The 18415-nt window shown below is 47.1% G+C and overlaps 2 protein-coding genes across 3 annotated transcripts; both read left to right on the top strand.

Annotated features, from left to right (window-relative positions):
• The first annotated feature begins 726 nt into the window (after positions 1-726).
• Positions 727-5135, top strand: tbl2 (transducin beta like 2). The gene is made up of 7 exons (XM_069709711.1): positions 727-923; positions 1647-1768; positions 2662-2846; positions 3123-3274; positions 3352-3478; positions 3559-3711; positions 3885-5135. The coding sequence occupies exons 1-7, from the start codon at positions 797-799 to the stop codon at positions 4342-4344; spliced, it is 1326 nt and encodes a 441-aa protein (XP_069565812.1). The 5' UTR covers positions 727-796; the 3' UTR covers positions 4345-5135.
• Positions 5136-6352: 1217 nt separating this feature from the next.
• mybbp1a (MYB binding protein (P160) 1a) lies at positions 6353-18374 on the top strand. Of its 2 annotated transcripts, none has more exons than XM_069709726.1 (27): positions 6353-6593; positions 6951-7042; positions 7310-7393; positions 7477-7551; positions 7797-7904; positions 7983-8173; positions 8278-8445; positions 8964-9081; positions 9168-9466; positions 9552-9662; positions 9745-9870; positions 10204-10410; positions 10488-10596; positions 10677-10770; positions 11451-11614; positions 11823-11936; positions 12008-12172; positions 12291-12464; positions 12564-12721; positions 13113-13247; positions 13316-13406; positions 13864-13995; positions 14149-14217; positions 14840-14953; positions 16653-16754; positions 16837-16961; positions 17843-18374. In XM_069709726.1, the coding sequence occupies exons 1-27, from the start codon at positions 6416-6418 to the stop codon at positions 18225-18227; spliced, it is 3888 nt and encodes a 1295-aa protein (XP_069565827.1). In that variant the 5' UTR covers positions 6353-6415; the 3' UTR covers positions 18228-18374. The 2 variants fall into 2 exon arrangements, with proteins under 2 accessions (XP_069565827.1, XP_069565826.1); XM_069709725.1 differs by having other exon boundaries at positions 6353-6598; positions 6947-7042; positions 13858-13995.
• The last annotated feature ends 41 nt before the right edge of the window (positions 18375-18415 follow it).

The raw sequence follows: 18415 nt of genomic DNA, 5'->3' as shown, positions 1-18415 counted from the left end.
CAATCGTACAACATGTGCTCTGACGCTGATATCTGTATATTAATACTAACGATAAATGCAACAGAAGTCTTTAGACTGCACGTCGGTAACGAGTTCACAAAAACAGGAATTAAAAGACTAAAACGCCGCCACAATAAAACAAATGGAAAACACCAAGAAATGGAAGCGAATGCAGTCCGTGTTATTTACAAAGAGGCAGATCCAAGTTTGTTTTGCTCTTGCATGTTTGGGATGAGGAAGGGGTGCATTATGGGAAAAAAATTGGTATTTGATGCTTCTGGGCGTAAATCATAAAAAAAATTATATAAAAAGCAACAACTTCAAGATTAATAGTTCAACAAAACGTGCTGCATTTGTGTCCCACCTGTGGTAGTTTTAACTGCCACACACTCCCGTCCGATAGGGGGCGCTAAAGACTTATATCAGTTTATGCTGCGTTCACTGAATGTCGGCAGAATGGAAAAACAACAGCGTAGTTCTAACTTCTAACTTTTATAATCACAAAAGAAAAGCACCGCCACCTGGGCAGTCGTAGATTACAATGGTTCATCGACAGTTTTCATTTCTTTTTTTTTCCATTTCTATTTGTTATTATCCGTCAGGCACTTTGAACTCATTTAGCGTTTCAATTAATACAACTCGGAAGAGTTTCATTAGAGTGGTTGTATTTACGATTAAATTTAGAGAACCCAAACGCAGCATTAGACGGACGCATGCGCAGTGCCGCGGTAGTGAGGGTTAGCCGAGTAGACGTTAGCGCAGCGAAAATACGTGGCACAAACAGAAGTCTGTGAACATGGAGGCAGCAGCTCTGGTCGCCATGACGCTGTTACTGGGCGCGCTGGTTCTTCTGGTCGCGTTGGCGGTGGGACGACGGAAAGAAGAAATCCGAGAGGAAGCAGAGCAGGCGGCGGAGTTTGCCGGTAAGAGCCACGCTAGCTGACGTAACTGTTGTTAGCTCGTGACGCGGTGGCTGCCGGGAGTCCGCGCAGCTGTCACGGTTCACTCGTTCACGTGTTCACTCGTTCACGTGTTCACTCGTTCACTCATTCACGTGTTCACTCGTTCACGTGTTCACTCATTCACGTGTTCACTCAGCGGGGACACACGAGCCAGACATTAAAACTGAAGCAACTTTTCAGTCACCCGACAGCCAATCAGAACGTGTTGTACTGACGGACCAATGAGGTCGCTGCTTTCTGTGGAGGCACCGCCCCCTTTTTGTTCTTCCCCTTTTATTGATGACAGGTTCAAACAGCCATCTGTTAAACCAAGTCAACTTTAGATACACATTCAGTTTCATTTTATTTTTATGGCACCAAATCAAATCTTCAGAACAAAGTCGAGTCCTGAAAACATTACAGAGGAGCACAACTAAAAAACAGCTCCTGTTTCCCGAGGTTAAGACTCCCGACTATAAACCTCGTATAGAGTTTTTAACATGAAGAAAAACTACATTTTTATAAACATTTTATGGTTTATTTTCGCATTGCGGAAAGAGTTTAATAAACAGTTCTCAAAGTGTGGCCTAGTTGTTCCAATTAAATCTGTTGATTTCGGCACCAAAAAAAAAAAAAGTTAATGACAACTGCAGCATCCCTGACATTTTATTTTGCCTCATGAAACTCTTCCTGTGTGTGTTTCAGCTGAAGGCAGCGCCGCGAAGGGTCCCGCGTCCAAGAAACTGAAGCAGGAGAAGCAGCGCAGCCGCAAAGATAAACCGGCACAGCACAGTTTCAGTCACTCACTGTTGGCGGCATCTCTGAAGGTGAACTGGAACACTTTAAAACACCTTAAAACAAATACTGACACCTTAAAACACCTTAAAACAAATACTGACACTTTAAAACACCTTAAAACAAATACTGACACTTTAAAACACCTTAAAACAAATACTGACACCTTAAAACACCTTAAAACAAATACTGACACCTTAAAACAAATACTGACACTTTAAAACATCTTAAAACAAATACTGACACCTTAAAACACCTTATAACAAATACTGACACCTTAAAACAAATACTGACACCTTAAAACACCTTATAACAAATACTGACACTTTAAAACATCTTAAAACAAATACTGACACCTTAAAACAAATACTGAAAAAACACCTTAAACAAATACTGACACCTTAAAACACCTTATAACAAATACTGACACCTTAAAACACCTTAAAACAAATACTGACACCTTAAAACAAATACTGACACCTTAAAACACCTTATAACAAATACTGACACCTTAAAACACCTTAAAACAAATACTGACACCTTAAAACAAATACTGACACCTTAAAACACCTTATAACAAATACTGACACCTTAAAACACCTTAAAACAAATACTGACACCTTAAAACAAATACTGACACTTTAAAACACCTTATAACAAATACTGACACCTTAAAACACCTTAAAACAAATACTGACACTTTAAAACATCTTAAAACAAATACTGACACCTTAAAACAAATACTGACACCTTAAAACACCTTAAAGCTCTTTGCAGGAGCTCATGTTGGTACAAGCAGCTCAAAAGCTTTTTTATTTTCCGTCTCTGTTATAAACGTAGTGAACAGAATATTATGAACCGGTCACTGAGTATTTAGGAGTCGTCTTTACGGATGGACGTCGGTTGTCGTGTCTTCGTGTCTCAGGGCCACAGCGGGAACGTGACGTGTTTGGACTTCAGCAGCAACGGGAAGTACCTGGCGTCCTGCGCCGACGACCGCACCGTCCGCATCTGGAGCACCAAAGACTTCCTGGAGCGGGAACACAAGTGTCTGCGAGCCAACGTGGAGCTGGATCACGCCACGCTGGTCCGCTTCAGCCCCGACTCCAGGTCTCCACCCAGTAACCCCCGAAACTCACTTTAACCGGCCGGACTACAAAACCCAGATTCAGCTGGAAACAAAGCTCTGATTTTAATAATCGTGGCAGAAAATGAGCAGAAAAGCCAAATTAAATCCTCAACGGCAACGATTTGTACAATTAACGGTCCAGAGGTCACAGCTGTTTGTTTTTAGTCTGGTTTGTTTTGTTCTGCCAGCTTTTCCTCCGAAGATGCTCATGTTGTTTTGTACTAAAGTACCCCCCCCCACCCCACCCACCCCCGCAGGGCGTTCATCACCTGGGTCGCCAACGGAGACACCATTCGAATCTTCAAGATGATGAAGAAGGACGACGGCACGATGAGCTTCAAAGCTGCTCCTGAAGATTTCCCTCAGAAACACAAAGCTCCCATCCTGAACATCGGCATCGCGGAGACGGGTACGCAGCACGTTCACCTGAACGTCATTCTCGCTTTTATTACTGGCTGTAGATGTTTTCACTGTTTTCCTCTGCAGGTAAGTTCATCATGAGCGCCTCCGTCGACACCAGCATCCACATCTGGGACCTGAAGGGAGAAGTTCTGGCCTCCATCAACACCAACCAGATGACCAACTCGTACGCTGCCGTCTCCCCGTGCGGCAGGTCGGTCCGTCGCTCCCGACACACCGAGCTCCGGAAGATTTAACGTGTTTTTTTAAATCGGAGCTGTGATCGTCTCTCAGGTTCGTGGCGTCCTGCGGTTTCACGCCGGACGTGAAGGTGTGGGAGGTTTGCTTCGGGAAGGGAGGAGAGTTCAGAGAGGTGACGCGAGCGTTCGACCTGAAGGGCCACCAGGCGGGCGTCCACGCCTTCGCCTTCTCCAACGACTCCCACAGGTGACGCCAGCTTCTCTGCTTAGTCAGCACGATCGATGAGTTAGTGAGGAATAAAATAAAACATGTTCATTAGCGTTACAGTTTCTGGTGACCAGATTTCTTTCACACAGTTTCTCTAGTTTTAATTTGACAGACTAACACCTGCACGTGGTCGACTTCCTGTCTCCTCCCAGGATGGTGACCGTCTCCAAAGACGGCACGTGGAAGCTGTGGAACACCGACGTGGAGTACAAGAAGCAGCAGGACCCGTACCTGCTGAGCACGGTGTCCTGCGCCTCCTCCGACGGCAGCCGGGTGGCGCTGTCTCCGGACGGCCGGGTGGTGGCGGTCAGCGACGGCTGCAACGTGGCGATGTACGACGCCGCCAGCGGCCGGCTGGAGGAGGAGCTGCACGGCGTCCACAGCGAGGAGATCTCCGACCTCAGATTTGACATGAACGGGCGCTTCTTGGTGTGCAGCGGCGACAAGGCGGTGCGAGCGTTCCACAACGCGCCGGGATACCGGGCCGCCATCAGAGACATGCAGGACATGCTGAAGAAGGCCCAGAACGAGGCCATGAAGCAGAGACTGCAGCAGCAGATCAGAGATGCTCAGAGCGCCCTGGACACTGTGCTCGCTGGGCCGCTCGACTGAAGGAACCGGGGGAACCGGAGGAACCGCGGGAACTGGAGGAACCGCGGGAGGAACCGGAAACCTGCATGCAGTTTTAATAAAGAACATCTTTTTATGGGAAGATAAACTGCTGTGAGTTTGATGTCCAGAAGTGTCTTCATGTGTGACCTCTGCTGTGTTTTATGTTTGAATCCCGTTCACGTTTTTTTTTTCTGGGCAGCTTTGAAACATGACGGTGAAAATGTGAAACAGCTGCACTGAGTGTGTTTTTTTTTGTCCTCATACGACGTCACGGGAAGCAGAACATGTTGCGACACATCGTCCTGCTGATGTCCGCGGTGCTCTGAGATTCTCAGGCTTTGACAAGTCAAAATATCTGCTTATAAAAAAAAAAGGAGTTAAAGTGTAAAATGTGCCCTGAAGGTGGCGCTGCAGAAGAGGACTGCAGCACTTTATTTGAACGTCCTCGATGCAACATAAACCTCCACTGCAATAATTATAACATCAAGAACCAAAGTGTTCATCAACTTATGAAGAAACCAGAATTATTTTGAAGCTAAAAAGATGAAAATCTATTAATTTCATCGTCGAGTCCGAGTGAACGTTTGGGACAAATTTGGGATCACAAATAAAACTTAATTCAACTTTAACTTCAGAAAACAAACTGAATTAAGTGACGAACTTTCATCATTTGGGTGAATTGATTAAAAGACAGACCAGCAGCGCCACCTAGAGGCCGTAGTCCAGATGTGACGATATTTTTTTTTATACATAATAAATTTGTGTATATATGCCTTTTTGGGCATTTTTTACATTTCTTAGACTGTGTCTTTGTGTATTTTAATATTTACGGGTTTGATTTAGTATTTTCATTGTCATGTTTTGTCGGACCGACTTAAAATTTAGTCTGTGCCCCCGAACATGTTCATTTGTTTTCGTCGATCGGTGTCCGTAAGCGTGGCGGACAAAAAGTGGCCCAAAAGTCATACTATGGCATGTTGTTCAAAAAGTGACCCAAAAAATACTTTTAGGTCACTTTTTGCTGATAGTATGATTTTTTTTTAAATCATAACAAAGTAGGGAATTGAACCCCCAACCTTCCAGCTAACAGGCAGCAGTGTTAATCACCGCACCACCAGTCTTCTTAAGAGTTACACAACATTGAGACATATCTTTGTCTCACTGCAACCTATACCTCCACCGTCCACAAATATTCATTCAAATGGGACCAAAATTGCTGCAGACATTCTTTGGACAGTAGATATATGTGTTTTCAAGGAGGTCTGCAGTGATATTAAATATCTTCCTGTAATGTGTTGTGGATGCAAAACTTTTTCAATTTCTCCAAACGTTTCAATTTCACTAAAAGTTGAATCACCATCAACAGGTGGGATCTGAACCATTAATATCAACCTTGGTGAAGTCGAATCTTTTACCTGTTGAGTTAACCAGACTAACCCTAACCCTAACCCTGACCTTAACTCCATGAAAGACTTCCTCCTGCCGTGACTTGTACCCCTGCGATGAAGATAGTCCAGCGACTCCGGGCTGGAAACGACCTCATAACGTCACGGGTTCGAGCCCCGCTCAGGTAACACACGTGGTAAGTCACATGGTTCACAGGGCTCAGTCCCCCTACGGTGAGTCTCTCTAAGGGTAAGCCACACAGGTTCCGGTATGTACGTGCAGTAATACTAATATTAAACCAAAGGCCAACAACAATACAAAACTCCCCCAAAAAAGAGTCCAAAAGTGATTTTTTTTTTCATTGTGTTCTTAGAGAAGTTCAGTTCTTTTTTGTATATATTATATAGTTGTTTAAAACGTCTTTGTTATTGAAATCAAATATTCATAAATCAATAACAGTAAAATACAGAACAGAAAACTGCTACTAAACATAAAGATTATTGATTTATTTTTGAATCGTTTTGTTTTATTATCTTGTCCTTTCAGAGTCTCTCAGTAAAGTTTTTGTTGGTGAAATAAAAAAACCCGGAAGTTTTGAGTTGACCCGGAAGTTGTTCTGTTTCCAGCGGCACGTTTTCCTCGTGCAGCAGTCGGGCATGGACATCGGTTGCAGCTGTGAGAGGAGATGTCTGTAGAGATGGTGGAGCTCCCGGTGAAAGCAGCCCAGCCGGTCCGGCCGGCCGGGATCCTGCAACAGAACCGAATCTTCCTCGACTTCTTCTGGGACCTGGCCAAACCGGATCAGGAGGTCCGGCTGAAGGCGGTGGAGGACCTGGTCCGGTACCTGAAAACCGAAGAGCCAGGTGAGGCGGAGAGAAGTCAGCGTGGCTTTAAATACTGTCGTTACAGGAGCAGAGAAAAAAGCACAAATAGGATTAAAATAGGAATTCACCGGATTAGAACAACCCAGAAATACTCATAAATGTCCTGCTTCACCTGTTTATTTAATACAAACAAATAGAAGTCAATAACCTCGTGTTCGTGAAATCATGTCAGTTTCATATTAGTTGGTTGTTGTTTTTTGCTTTGGTGGAAGAAGTTCTTTTACTTTGAAATACCTTTTCAAGATTTCACAATAAAAGCAAAATAACATCACATGTTTGTGTTGTACCGGTAAAGTGAAGCTTCAGAGTTTGTATATTTGTGAATGATGCAGGCAGATGAGTTGGAGTACTCCTTTAAAAGACTGGTGGAGGGACTGGCCCACTCTCGGGAGACCGCGAGACCCGGGTTCAGCCTGGCTCTGGGACAGGTGAGTGGACCACGGGACCAGTTGGACCCACCGAACCGGCACCACAGTTCAGGTCATCGACAAATATTCATAGTCTTCATCAGCTGATAAACAAGGCAGCACAAAACCATGAAAAGACATTCTGCATTTACATCGTCTGTCCACCAGGAGGTGCTGGTTCTCTGTCCCTGAAATGTTACATTTCAGAACAACCTTTCTTTTTTTGATTTAAGACTTGCCTCTGAATAAGTTCTTGGTTTTCCATTTTAAACTGTTTTTCTCTCTCAGGTCCTGAGCGCCTTCGACGACGTGTCCCTGCAGAGCGTCCTCGACAGAATCAAACAAAGACACAACTTACAGACGGTGAAAAAGGTCCGTTTTGGGGCGTTTTGGTGTCTTTCAGCACTAAAATCTTCACGTAGGAGATGTTTAAACATTTTCTCTTTTTTTCCTAGAAACTCGCCAGAAACGCCATGTTTGGAAACTTGTTCGGCGTCCTCGCCCTTCATCAGTCCGGCCGGCTCTCCAAGGTAAGACGTCTCCGTCTTCATCAGCTTTAATCAGTACGAAGAGGCGGAGTCTGTTCAGCAGCATCCATTTTAATGCTGATGTTAGTTTGGTCTTTTAATGAAGACAACGACGACTCAGGAGGACGTTGAACGAACCTTTCAGGATGTCTTCAGAGCTGCGAGACCTCCAGATCACCGTGACGACGCCGATCCAGGACATGAACGTGTGCGAAGCTGTTTTTGTAACCGTGTCTTGGTCTCTGCAGGAGCCGCTGGTGGTTCTGGGATGCGTTCAGGTGCTCCAGAACCTCAAACAGCACAAGCAGCACCTGAAGGACCTTCCGTCCAAGACCATGATGGACATCCTGTCTGAGGTGACGACCCCTCCCATAATGCACCTCTGCGACCTTCTCTCTGTTTGTTGTGATGCTCATGTGTCTTCCTCCCGTCAGATCCCGGAGGAGGTGTTCGAGGAGGTCCTGCTGGGGGCGCTGCAGGCCGACCTGGCCTCGGCCTTCAGTACTCCGGAGCAGCTGCAGCTGCTGCTGGTGGCGCTGCAGCGCTTCCCCCAAACCCTCAAACCCAAAAAACTCAAGAAGCTGCTGGGCTCGACCACCATCATCAACGCCGACAACATCCCCAAGTGAGTCCTCCTGGACGAGGTCCTCCGGGACGAGGTCGGTCCTCCGGGTGTCTTGTCCTCCCTCCCTCAGAGGTCTCATCAGGACGTGTTTTTTTCTCCCGCAGGCTGACGGAGGTGTTGAAGATGGCGGCCCACTCGGTGAAGAAGGAGTGCGTCCTCCCCTCGGTGGTCCTGGACCTCCTGAAACTGTCTCTGAGGGAGGACAGCTTCCAGCTCTTCTGGAACAAAGCCATCGTGGACGGCATGTTGAAGGAGCAGCCGGGCCCGACACAGTGAGTCCTCAGGGACGGGAGTCCGTCCCAACATTCAGACCTGGACAGTCTCCAGCTGTCGTGCAGTGTATCAGCGCTACGTCAGTGCTACGTCAGTGCTGTGCTGCCCCCTAGTGGCGAGAGAAGGAATGCAGAGAACCTTCTGAGAAACTTCTCCAGTCTGCAGTTTTTAATTTGAGATTTTTGCTCATTTCTGCAATTTAATTTTAAAAACTCGCTTAAAACTCCACAAATTGAATCGTAATATTTTGGAATAGTTGCCGCAAAATGTTCTGATTCCATTCATGACAGAAAATTGCTTTTAAAATCCTTGAAGGACGGACTAAACGGTCCCTCCAGGACATGGCAATCATGCAATCGCAATTTTTTAGATACCTGTGATTTTTCCACAAAATAAATGTCGTCATCAGAAGCTGTTGAAAGTAGTAAAACTATAGATGAAGTCTTTTCAAACTAAACTGGCTTTATTACCAGAAATAACTTTCCTACTTCCGGTGTTTTCCCGTCTCCGTGTTCAGCTTCCTGAGCTTCCGTCTGCTGGGCAGCGCCCTGCCTCTGCTGTCGGAGGCCCAGCTGAAGGAGGTGCTGTCCGGGGAGGTGATGGTGCACTACGGGGAGCACGTGCTCTCCGCTCAGGTCGGTGTCTCGTCCACCGTAAACGGCAGATTTCACCCTCCGGCGGCGACCATCTAAGTCCCGCCTCCGTCCTCTCTCTCCCCCAGAGACCCGACCGCTTCAAGCTGGCCCCGGAGATGGAGGTCTACGTGTCGGACTTCCTGCAGGGCTGCGAGGACTCGGACCGACAGCTGGCGGTGATGGTGGGCTTCTCCTCCCTGACCCACCAGGGCTACCCGGTGGTGCCGTCGGTGTGGAAGGTGGTGCAGCACCTGCGGCCGGCGGCGCTGCAGCGCTACGTGGACTGGCTGAAGGACGTCTTCCTGCGTCCCCGGACGGACGCACTGCTGGACTTCAGCACGCGCAAGCAGAAAGACAGCAAGGACGGCAAAGACGCAGGAGAGCAGTGAGCGGATTTATTTTCATCGTTTATTCAGCAGAAGGTTTTTCTTGTCGGTTACTGAAACCGATTGTTTTTTTTCTCTCTGCAGGAAGGAGAGTCCCGTTTCCCGCCTCAGGAAGTGGATCGTCTCTCGTCTGTCCTCCATCATCGACAACGTCCTGGTGAAGAAGACGGAGGATCTGATCATGGACGTGGCGAGGTGAGACGCTTATGGTTCCTCAGCGTCTCTGTTGGAAGAGGAGGAAAAACACCAGCTGATGTTGTGTTGGTTCTTTTTCCAGGTTCGTCTTCTTCCACGCGTTCTTCAGCACCAAGAAGTCCTCGGCCGACATCGCCGAGACGAAGGAGAAGCTGTCCGTCCCGCTGGACGAGAAAACCAGAGCAGTCCTCGTCAATTACTTCTTTGGGTGAGCGATTACAGCTTCTCTGTGACGGCAGCAAACATATGATGTGGTTGAGTTGCCTGTTTGTCCTCAAACAAAATGTGGTGAGAATATCTTCAGGGAATTCCTTTAAATTAGGCACAAACGTTCTCTTGGTCCAGAGGACGAAGTGAATCTATTTTGGTGAAGAAGGTCTTGATGGGAATTTCTTCAAATTTGGTCCAAAAGTTCATTTGGATTCTGAAAAGGACGTGAACAGACTAGTGAGGGTTCCTCTTTAGTCCGAAGACCAAACAGGCTGTTCAGGTGACCTCTGACCTTTGCTGTATCACTGATATCTGTCCGTCCACCGTCCAGACTCCTCCTGTCCATGCACAACCTGCTGCCGGCCGAGGACTCGACCGAAGGCGCCGCCGTCGGCCACAAGCGTGTTGTAGGCGTGACGGCCGACGGCACCATGTGGATCTACCACCTGGTTCAGTACGCGCAGGTTCTGCTCACGCAGCCCAAGTGCGTCCAGAGCAGCCGGCCGTTCAGCGCCGAGCAGAGACGGGCCTGGGACAGGTAGGACACCGCCGTCCCTCCGCCGGCCGACTGAAGAGGGGAACGTGGTTTTTAATCGCTGGATCGTTTCCTTGCAGCATGTTGGAGTCGGTGGCGAACCTGAAGAAGAAGACGAAGAAAGGCTCGACGGCCGAGAGCGGCGCCTTCCAGCAGCTCTTCCTCCTGCTCGGCATGCACCTCTTCAAGGTACCGCGCCTCCGGTACCGTCAAGTTTACCGTCGCTTTTAATTTCCATCTACCGACACGTTGATGTTTGTGTCCTGAAGGCTCCTGAAGAGCTGCTGGACATCATGAAGGACCTGCAGAGCTGCGTGGACAAAGCTCAGGAGAAGAAGGCCAAGAAGAAGAAGAAGAAACAAGGTGCGGCCTGCTACTCAAACAGTTCATCAGCAGTTTATTTCACACCAGTTACAGACGGGACGACGTTTCCCAAACAGGAAGTAACCCGACTAAACTAGAGATTCGAACATCAGCTGTTATTCAGACCTTTCTTGCTGCTTCGGACATTTTTCGGTATAAATAGTCTGTGAAACTTTTATCGTTATATTTTGCAGCTGATAGTTGAAGTGGAAACCTCAGAAGAAAAAAAGCTAGTTGCTTCTTGAGTTTCGATCCTTCTGGTACCTGTAATGTTTCAGTTTTTGAGGAGTTTAAACTTTGACGCCAGTTTCACCTTAACTCTACAGAGCATTTTAGCTTCTTTCAGCACATTGTTTCGGTTTTGCAACTTTCAACTTTACTCTTTTGCAGCAAGAAAACGTCACTTTACGTTAGGGTTAGGGTTTTCTTTACGCCGACTCAGCAGGAAACGGCAGACGGACCAAGTTAGACGCTAGCTGGTTAGCATAGTGGAGCATTTAGCAGCTAAAGATATACTTCCCTCAGGAGGTGGTGGAGCTAAAAGGACAGTGAAAGATCAGACTTCATTTTGCTTTGTATCTGCTGAACGTGTCCGACTCCCTCCACCGCCCCCTAGTGGCCACAAAGCAAACTAGCGCCGCATGAAAGAGCCTGAACGTGTTGACTGTTTCCCGCTGCAGCCGTGGAGCAGGAGGAGGAGGAGCCTGAGTGGGTGGAGGTGATGGTGGACATCCTGCTGTCCCTGCTGTCCCAGTCGAGCCGACACATCCGGCAGGTCTGCAAGACGGTGTTCTCGTCCATCTGCCCGCACGTCACCGCCGCCGCCCTCACCGCCATCTTAGACGTAAGCAACGATCGTCCGCCGTCGGGATTCATCGCAGAAATGTTTTCAGTTTTATTTCATAAACGTGGTGGAAGTGACGACTTTTAGCTACATCTTGTGGTTCTTTACTAGTTTCGGGAGTTTTCCCGGTTGTCATGGAGATGGTTTAGTTGTTATCACAAAACGTCATTCGCTGATTTTTATTTGTTTATTTTTTTGGACTCTGCAGGTTTTGGACCCGGAGAAGGACGACGAGGAGGACGGTGCCGTGGTTGTCACGGACGACGCAAACAAAACACAGAAGAAGAAACCAAATGATGAAGATGAGGATGAGGAGATGGAGGTCAGTGGTTTTCTTCTGTCATCAATCCAGATTCCTTTGGACTCCATTAAAATGTGACTTCTGTCTGTCAGGACGACGAATCAGATGACGACGAGGATGACGATGCAGAAGATGAAGAAATGGAAGAAGACGATGACGAGGATGAGGAGGAGGAAGAGGAGGAGAAGAAGATGGTGGAGGTGGACCAAAACTTCCGCATGGAGCTGATGAAGGTCCTCCAGCAGCAGAACGCTCTGGTGAGTGACGGACGTCTTCATCTCTCTGGGAGCAACAAATATTTAACGACAAACAAACGACAGAAAAATACTCTTCATGAAATAAACGTGAGCGTAACGAGTCCTCTGCTGCGTTCAGGCCACCGAGGAGGACGCCAGCAGCGACGAAGATCTGGACGACGCCGCCATGATGGAGCTGGATAAGAGCCTGTCGGCGCTGTTCTCGGAGCAGAAGAAGAAGACGCAGGCCAAGAAGGACGAGAAGACGAAGCTGCAGAAGGAGAGGGCGCTGGTCCGAGACTTCAAGATCAAAGTACGTCGTCCTCGGTCAAAGAAAAGACGTGGGGAAAAAAGACCTTCTGCGGCTGCGTCCGAAGTCCAAACGTAGCCCTCATCCTCCGGTGTGTTTCAGGTTCTGGACCTGGTGGAGGTGTTCGTGACCCGGCAGGCCGTCAGCCCTCTGGTGCTCGGTCTGGTGGAGCCGCTGCTCAACCTGATCGACCGAGGGATGAGCTCCGGCAGCGAGCAGCAGGAGCAGGACTTCCTGCGCCGCGCCGCCGACATCTTCAGGTGAGGAACACTTCCAGCTGGGACGTCCCGTCTCCTCGTACTCGACTGCGTGTTTTCAATTTGTTTGGTTGTATTTCCTATTTTTTTATTTATTACTCGGTTATCATTATTATTATTGCGCTGCGATCAACTCTTATTCTTCCTTCCAGAAAATACGCTTCAGCCTTTTTTTCCAAGTTGACTTTTTGATGTGTTTGTCGTTAAAAACTCTCCTCACGTTGTGCAGCGGCTCATTTTTTCTTCTTCTACTGTTTCATAAGTGATGCCTCAACCAAGCACGGTTTCCTTTGTTTCTTTTAAGATTTTGCTCCTCTGGTCCAGAACAAGGCTCCTTTGACACCTGATGTTTTAGTTGGTGTGAATATTTACTGGTTCCACTTTTATCCTGCAGAAACCAGCTGTGCAGGTCGAAGAACTACTGCAGGACCGCCGGTGACAGACAGGGGGAGCTGCACGACCTGCTGGACAAACTGGTGACTAAAACCCAGAAGCTGTCGGACTCCTCGGTCTGCCTCTACTACTTCAGGTAGGACAACGGGAGTCTTCCTCACCTGTAACCTCCGGGACTCCTGCTGACCGCTGCGTTCTTTGCAGTGCGTCTCTGTATGTGCTGAAAGTGCTGCGAGGAGCTCCGCCCACCGAGACCCGAGAGGAGGCGACAGCTGACGGAGCGGCGGCCAATGACGTACGTTCACTCTGTTTTACGGTCGTTAAACATCAACGAGGGATTTGAGTTGTACCTCCGTCTCTATTATCGTGTCCAGCTTTGCACCAGATAACTTCCAGGTCTGTCCCTGCAGTTGTTTTTTTTCTGGGTCAGGAAGTGGGCCAGTCCCGGAGAACTCAGCCCACTTCTACAGCCCTGTTTCTGAAAAAGTTGGGATGTAAATGAAAACAGAATGGGATGATCTGCAAATTACGTAAACTCGTATTTAATTTGCAAAAAGACCAAAGACGTCAAATCATTTTATTGTTTTATAAAAGATGAATGCTCATTTTGATTTTGAACACGCGTCTCAAAAAAAGTTGGGACAGAGTCCATAAAAACCACCGGGAGACGTCTGGGATATGAAACTGAACGTGTTTTGGTTTTTGGATGTTTTCCCTTCATACAGCTGAATGTGTGATGTGTTCAGGTGCAGGTGGAGTTCGTGGGGAACGTGGACGTCGGTCGTGTCTCCTCCACCTTCAGAGAGGCTCTGAGCTCCTTCATGAGTCGGAGGAAGAGTCCGCTGACCGCTCAGATGTTCACCGACCTGTTCAACAGATTCCCCGTGAGTACGACCACGCACACTGCAGGTCGCCATGGAGACGGCAGGCCAGCCTCTGCAGCTGTGATCAACGTGTGTGTGTGTGTGTGTGTGTGTGTGTGTGTGTGTGTGTGTGTGTGTGTGTGTGTGTGTGTGTGTGTGTGTGTGTGTTTCCAGGTCGTGTGTGTGAACCTGTTGGATGCAGCCGTGCAGAACATCACGTCCGGAGTCAGAGAACACCAGCAGGTAAAGATTTCCTTTTTTGTCCTGAACATGAAAAAAAGAAAATAGAAGGAAATAAAAACTAGAACTAATGTTATTTTTAATTAATTACAGATTAATTCAGCACATCGGCTACTTTAAAGTAAATTAAATAATTGCAGACACACGGCTCGCTGCCGTCTGCTGGAGTTAAGTCTCAAATAAAAGTGAAAAATGGGGTCATGTCTGTATTGTTTATTCAAAATAGGCTGTGAAGCACGCAAAGAAAAAAACTGCTCTACGAACAATGAACACTTAGTTTAAACAGCTCCCGGCCTTTTAAGAACATCCGTTTTAATGATTTAAATAATCAGATTACAGCTGTAATCTGGAGTTTAATTATTATTTACAGCTTCTACATTCTCTCGTGTTTGTTTTGGCTTCTTCTTCCTTTTCCTTTTTTATTTATTTATGTAGGTTTTGTTTTGCTTATTTCTTCTTATGATCAAGTCTGTTTTAATTCAGTTTTTTTGCAGGTCTTCAGTCAACCTCTGCTTTGTTTAAATGTACTTTATTCATAAATCTGATTTGATTTAAATTGGATTAAACAGTGCAAAAACTCGTGTGCATCAGACTTCCTGTTTATTGACGTGTTTGTGTGTTTCAGGGTCAAGCGTGTGTGTTGGTGTTGCGGGCGATGCAGAACCGGGATGTTCAGCAGCTGCTGAGCGGCGCTCGGTGGGCGGAGCTCTGTGAGAAGGTCGCCGGGCAGCTGGCAGCGGTGAGTGGACGCCGCTCTGTCACATCCACAGACTGGATATTAAAGAGTTCGTAGCTTCAGGTCTGTAAAATGGTCCTGATCCAGAAGTGTCTTAAGCTGCAATACCAGCGAGTGCCACTAGAGGTCGGCTCCAAAAAGCCTCCGGCTCCATAGACTCCCATTCAACTTCTCTCATCAAATCCAAAGTGAATAAAATGTGTCCATCAGATATCTCGGTGTTGTTAGCTAAAGTCACTCCTTCTTCTTAGTTTTCTGGAGGTCCATCTGAAAATAATCCCTCATTCATTAGAAAAGAAGATTCAAGAAGACCTGTTTTTGGGGGCGTGTCTGTTTGATTGACAGGCCTGTGATGCAGTCAGGTTACAGCTATCGGTGGGCGGGACGTAGTATCGTCAGGTTTCCAATCAGATCGGTCAGATCCACCGCTGGCTCCTCCCCCAGCTCGTCCAAATATGGTCACTTCCTGCTCCAAACCGCTCCGAACTAGCAAAGATGGTGACGGACAGAATCTGAACTGGAGGATTCATAACGTTCACAAACCAACGATGACATCACTGATGGTTGATGACATCACTGATGGTTGATGATTGGGTTTTACGTGATCTTTTAGTATTAATGGAGGTGATACTAAAAATATGAAAACCGAACCAACATAAGTCGAGTCGGTACCGTCATTACAGAAGAAGCTTTTGTCTCCATCCCTGAAACCCAAACTGCCTTCCCTGCTCTGATTTCCCCACTTTACATTCAGTGAACAGATTCTCCTTGCGGAACTGATTGAAAGTCACATCTGTGTGTAGATCAGCTGCTCAACACGTCTTCACTGTAAGCAGAGACATTCGTACGCCGGCACGCTTCGGGCTCGTTCACATTTTAATGACATTATTCTCTGAGGTTTATGAGATTGCGTTGGCGCGGTGATAAACGATGATGAGAGCCGGCCGTCCTCCAGAGAGCTCGGGGTGAACACACGTCTGCACGCTGCTGCAAATCTTCCTCGACCGCTCTCAGCCCCTCGTCTTCCTCACAGACACGAACACAAGATGGAACGTCAAACAACTCAAACTCCGTGTGTGTGTGTGTGTGTGTGTGTGTGTGTGTGTGTGTGTGTGTGTGTGTGTGTGTGTGTGTGTGTGTGTGTGTGTGTGTGTGTGGAAACATCAGCAAGACAGAAAACAAATCAGGATTTTCTTTTCACAACGATCACAATAATTAACGCAAATTCAAGCAATCTTCAAAATATTTGTGTCCGTTTGCAATTTTGCTAAATTCCTGCGATGGTTTTCTCTCCAAAAAACAGAAGAACAAAAGTATTACAGCATAATGTAAGCTTTTCAAAATAAAAGTTGCTTTATTACCAAAACTAAGTGTTCATTTCCAACCAGCAAGGCTCCGCCCCCTTTCCTCTCACCCTCAAAACAAACTGCTGCTAGCTAACCGGAACGACAGGTGGTGACGGGGTTTGTGGGAAATGTGGTCTCATGATGGGAATGTTTTCGTGTGCACTTTGCTGATTGGACTGATTATTGTTTTGGTAATAAAGTCAGTTTTGTTTGTTTTGACTTGAATTTGTGTGAATTATTGTGATCGTTTGTATTTCCCTGGACGGACTGACGACTTCTAACGAGTCAAACGTCATCATATCCGTCTCATCGCCAGCTGATCCGGACTTTAGAACCTCGGTGTCGTCTCTTCTCAGAGTGTCCGGCAGGTCGGTGACGCCGAGAGCAAAGTGGCGAAGGAGAAGCTGGTGAAGACGCTGGAGCTCAGTCAGTTCCTGGTGAAGCACGTTCGGCAGCAGGTAGGTGGGCGGGGCCTGCGGGGAAAGAAAGCCGGTTGCCGTGGTTTCGGTCTCTTGACTCTTGGCTTCCTGTCCCGTGTAGACCCTGTCTGTGGACCTGGAGCCCCTCCAGGACATCCTGACGTCCCTGACCGGCACCATCACCTTCAAGAAGACCGGCAAGATGGAGGACACCTACTGGGCCGTGATGAAGCACTTCGGACTCGCGTGAGTTGTTGTCGAGTCTCCATCATCCAGCGAGTCAGATTTCCTCACCGCACGAGTTGAAACATGTATTAGTGGTTGTAATTTGCAACCTCACCACTAGATGCCACTAAATTATACAAACTGCTCCTTTAAATTTGAGTTAAACTTGCAGAGGTCAAATGTCATGTGCTTTCAGGCGTAGACTGTTTATAAGAGTGGACGTAGCTTTTGTACCTTAAAGTGTAATACCACCGAGTGTCACTAGAGGTCAGCTCCAAAAAAAAACTACAGCTCCATAGACTCCCATTCAACTCATGAAATACAAAGTCAGTAAATGTTATGTAAATGCTGTGTCATTAGCTACATTCCGATAGGTGGGCGGGGCATAGTGTCCTTGCTCCTCCCCCAGCTCGTCTAAATATGGTCACTTCTGGCTCCAAAATAACAAGATGCCGACGACTGAAATATCAAACTCCAGGCTTCAAAACAGAAGTGACGTTACTGTTAGTTGCTGCTCGGTTTCACGCCTTAAATTGGGAATTAAAAATATTTGACTCCCCACAGACGAAGACAAAAGAGTTGCATTTTGGGCCATATTTCAAATGTTTGTATTTTCCTCCCTCATTAACTCCAACTGAAGGATACAAACTGCTCTGACGTTTCTTTAATGAGATTTTTGGTGACTTTTTTCTATTCTTGTAGATTAAATTTCATAAATCACAGTTCAGTTTACTGTCAAACAAAATAAAACAACCAGGAAACAAACAAACACGTTCAAGCAGAAGATTTGATGGCTTTGAAACACAAGTGTCTAATTTATAAACTGATGCTGGAGATCAGCAGGATGACTTTAACCGCAGGACTCGACGCCGCGTTCACCTTGAGTCTGTTCACGTTCGCAGGAAACCCAAAGTAGAGAAGACGAAGCCGGACAGGGACGCCGCCGCCGAGCCGGCTGCCAAGAAGAAGAAAGGTTTCCTGCCAGAAACCAAAAAACGTAAAAACCGCAATAAGGGCGTTCATGAGGCGACGGCGGACACGTCGACCTCGGCGGACAAAGCGGGAGCGGGGAGAGGAAGCGAAGCCAAGAAGAAACGTGAGCAGAGAGCCAAACAGAAACGAGCAGCCGGCGGCGCGGCGGCTTCACAGCCCGACCCGGCCAAGAAGAGCAGGAAGAGCCCGTCGGACAGCACGCCGGCCAAGAAGAAGAAACCCCAGAAGAAGAAGAAGAAGGGAGGAGGAGGGGGAGGAGGAGGAGGAGGAGGAGGAGGAGGAGCGCCGGCGTAAAGAGACTTTTCTCATTTCCTTTTTTTAAACAGGTTGTTTGTGTTTCAGGCTGGAACACGTCTGATGCGTCAGAAGTGAATTAAGAGTATTTTTCTAACGTGTGACTGATGTTAATTAGAAAAATAAATGTATTTCTCTCCCTGGAAACCTGTAGTTTTTACTGACTAAGTTATACAGTTTATATTTAA

This window comes from Brachyistius frenatus, unplaced genomic scaffold (genome assembly GCF_029030835.1).
Source record: "Brachyistius frenatus isolate BFR_SWC_R1_liver_20210118 unplaced genomic scaffold, ASM2903083v1 Contig_84, whole genome shotgun sequence".
Lineage (NCBI taxonomy): Eukaryota > Metazoa > Chordata > Actinopteri > Embiotocidae > Brachyistius > Brachyistius frenatus.
Note: the sequence above shows the minus strand (reverse complement) of the source record. Positions and strands in the feature narration are given on the sequence as shown.